Source organism: Mesitornis unicolor, unplaced genomic scaffold (genome assembly GCF_000695765.1).
Source record: "Mesitornis unicolor isolate BGI_N332 unplaced genomic scaffold, ASM69576v1 scaffold30010, whole genome shotgun sequence".
NCBI classification, from domain to species: domain Eukaryota; kingdom Metazoa; phylum Chordata; class Aves; order Mesitornithiformes; family Mesitornithidae; genus Mesitornis; species Mesitornis unicolor.
Genome location: NW_010159427.1, coordinates 1 through 2,659, shown reverse-complemented (window position 1 = coordinate 2,659; position 2,659 = coordinate 1). Strand labels below are relative to the sequence as shown.

Sequence of the window (2,659 nt, the reverse complement as noted above, 5' to 3'; positions counted from 1 at the left end):
CCACTCAGTGCCTCAGTTTCCCTCCCCAGGCGGTTTTTTCCTCCTGCACAAGGCAGCCGTCCCCAAGCTCCTCTCGGGCACGAGGAGATCCAGCTCGCTCCGCCCATGGATTTTTGCTGGAAAAGCCTTTATTTTCTGAGATTCATAAGCCCCCAGAGGCCCCTGCACTGCTGTGGTGTGGCCCCACAGCCGCCGAGGACGGGGACATCCACCAGCATGGAGCAAACCCCCATCACCGCTGCAGCCTGGCAGGGTCCCCCCAAAAACCAGCGGCCGCGCGCACCTCCCCGCAATGCGATGGGGTCGAGCACTGTCCAGGACCCCTTTTTCCTTCGTCCCCATGGGGGATCTGCGACAGGGAGGATTCAGGGGGGCGCTGGCGTTTCGGGGCACCGGGTGAAACCACCCCGAGTTCCTGACACCCGCTTCCACCCCACAGCAGATCACGACGTCTCCTCCACTCCCGACACCAACCGCGGCTGCTGGGTGAAATCCTATGGGAAACGGAGAAGAGAAATAAGCAGAAAGGAAAGGTCCCTGGGGATCATGTCCCTTGACCCCCACAGCGTCGCGGTCTCACCTGCTGCCGGCACGCGTCCAGCATGGCACGGGCACGGTGCAGGCACCAGAGCTCGGCCAGCAGCGAGATGAGGACGTGGAGGACGTCGCTCCAGCGCCCAATGGCCAGGAGCAGGACCAGGAGGCCGCCCATCCGCACCAGCGCCGTCCGGTGAGCCCCCTGCCTGCCACCGCCTGACTGCGGCTCCTCTGCAAGGACAGGGTGTCCCACACGGCTCCATGCACCCCAGGGTGTCCCATGTGCCCCTATGCCACCCCAGTGCCCCCATATAGCCCGAGGGTGACCCATACTGCCCCATATACCCCCAGGATGTACCATATACCACCTATACAGTCTCAGGGTGTCCCACACAGCTCCATACACCTCCAGAGTGTCCCATATACCCTCTATACAGACCCAGGATGTCCCATACAGCTCCAAACACCCCAGGAATGTCCCATAAGCCCCTACACACCCTCAGGATGCCCCATGTACCCCCTGTACAGCCCCAAGTGGCTCCCAGTGCCCCTATACAGCCTCAGGATGTCCCATACAGCTCCGTACATCCCCAGGATGCCCCATATACCTCCCTATACAGCCCCAGGATGGCTCCTATACTCCCATACAGACCCAGGATACCCTAACATGTCCCATATGTCACCTATACAGCCTCAGGATGCCCCCAGTGCCCCCAGCATAGCCCTAGGATGCCCCATACAGCCCCATATACCCCCAGGATGCCCCACATATCTCCTACAGTCCCAAGTGCCCCCCAGTGCCCCAGTATACCCCAAGATGTCCCATACAGCTTGAAACACCGCCAGGGTACCCCATATGCCCCTATACCACCCCAGAATGTCGCCAGTGCCCCCATCCAGCCCCACATACACCCAGGATGCCCCATAGAGCTCCAGAATGCCTCATACATTTACATATTCCCCTTACCCTCTAAAAAAAAGCCCCCATAACTGGGGTCTCGGGCCCCATCTCACCCTGCATGTAGATGACCAGCAGTGTGTAGCAGATGGTGAGCGGCGTCCAGAAGCGAACGGCCTCGGCGGCGGAGAGGAAGTCGCGGTTGATGAGCGCCACGGCCGCCAGGTCCCCCTGGCCAGCGCGGTGCGGAGCAGCCGGGGGATGCCGTGGCCCGAAGCCAGCAGCAGGATGCAGACGCCGCAGTAGCGTGCGCGGCTGTGCAGCTCGTAGAGGGTGCAGACGTGCCGGGCCAGGCGCTGGGCCTGGGCGGCCAGCAGCCCCGCTAGCCCCGCGGCCAGCGCCAGGTTGCAGGTGCTGTGGGGGGCCCCCTCCAGCAGGAAACTGAGGGCGCAGGACACCCCGCAGCCCAGCGAGTACTGGCACTGCAGGAAGAGGGGGCTGCTGCGGGCACCCTGCGGGAGAGGGACAGCACGTCAGCCGCTGCGGGGCTGCGGAGCGGCAAGGGGATGGATGGCATCCCCCACACTGCAACACCCCACCACCCCCACGGGCGTTACAAAACTGCAAGGGGATGCGTGGCTGTGAAGCCATGCACGGGTTCCTCCGTGCTGCATCACCTCATATAACCTCCCAGGTGTTGCAGGCAGCAAGGGGATGCAGAGCTGCAAAACCATTCATGGTTTTCTCCATACAACCGTCCCCATCCTCCCCATGCACGTTGCAAAGCTGCGAGGGGATGCACGGCCGCAAAGCGATGCATGGCATCCCCCATGCTCCAAACCCCATGACCCCAAGCACCACCACAGCTGCAGAAACATGCACGCATGCAGAGAGATGTGTGGTTTTCTCCATGCCAGCCACCCTCATCCACCCTGCAGAGGCTGCAAAGCAGCAAGGAGATGCACAATGTCCCCCATGCCACCGCCCTCGTCCTCTCCATGGGTTTCGCAAAGCAGCAAGGGGGTGCACGGCTGCAGAGCGATGCATGGCCTCCTACACCCCTCAGGGTTGCTGCAAATCTGCAGGAGGATACATGGCTGCAAACAGATCCCACTGCAAAGCTGCAAGGGTGGCAAAGCAACCCCCATGCAGAGCTGTGAGGGGCTGCACAGATGCGAATCTGCAAAAGGATGCACGGTCTCAAAGCAATCCCTCTGCACAGCT

The 2,659-nt window shown here is 61.9% G+C and overlaps 1 protein-coding gene across 1 annotated transcript; it reads right to left on the bottom strand.

The window, feature by feature from the left end:
* Window positions 1-443: 443 nt before the first annotated feature.
* On the bottom strand, window positions 444-1,947 carry TMEM82 (transmembrane protein 82; the record flags this gene model as incomplete). Its single annotated transcript, XM_010186660.1, is given in 4 exon segments — window positions 444-494; window positions 581-768; window positions 1,552-1,668; window positions 1,671-1,947. Coding segments are annotated over 4 exon segments (633 nt in total), but the record flags the coding sequence as incomplete, so codon positions are not given.
* Between the last annotated feature and the right edge of the window lie 712 nt (window positions 1,948-2,659).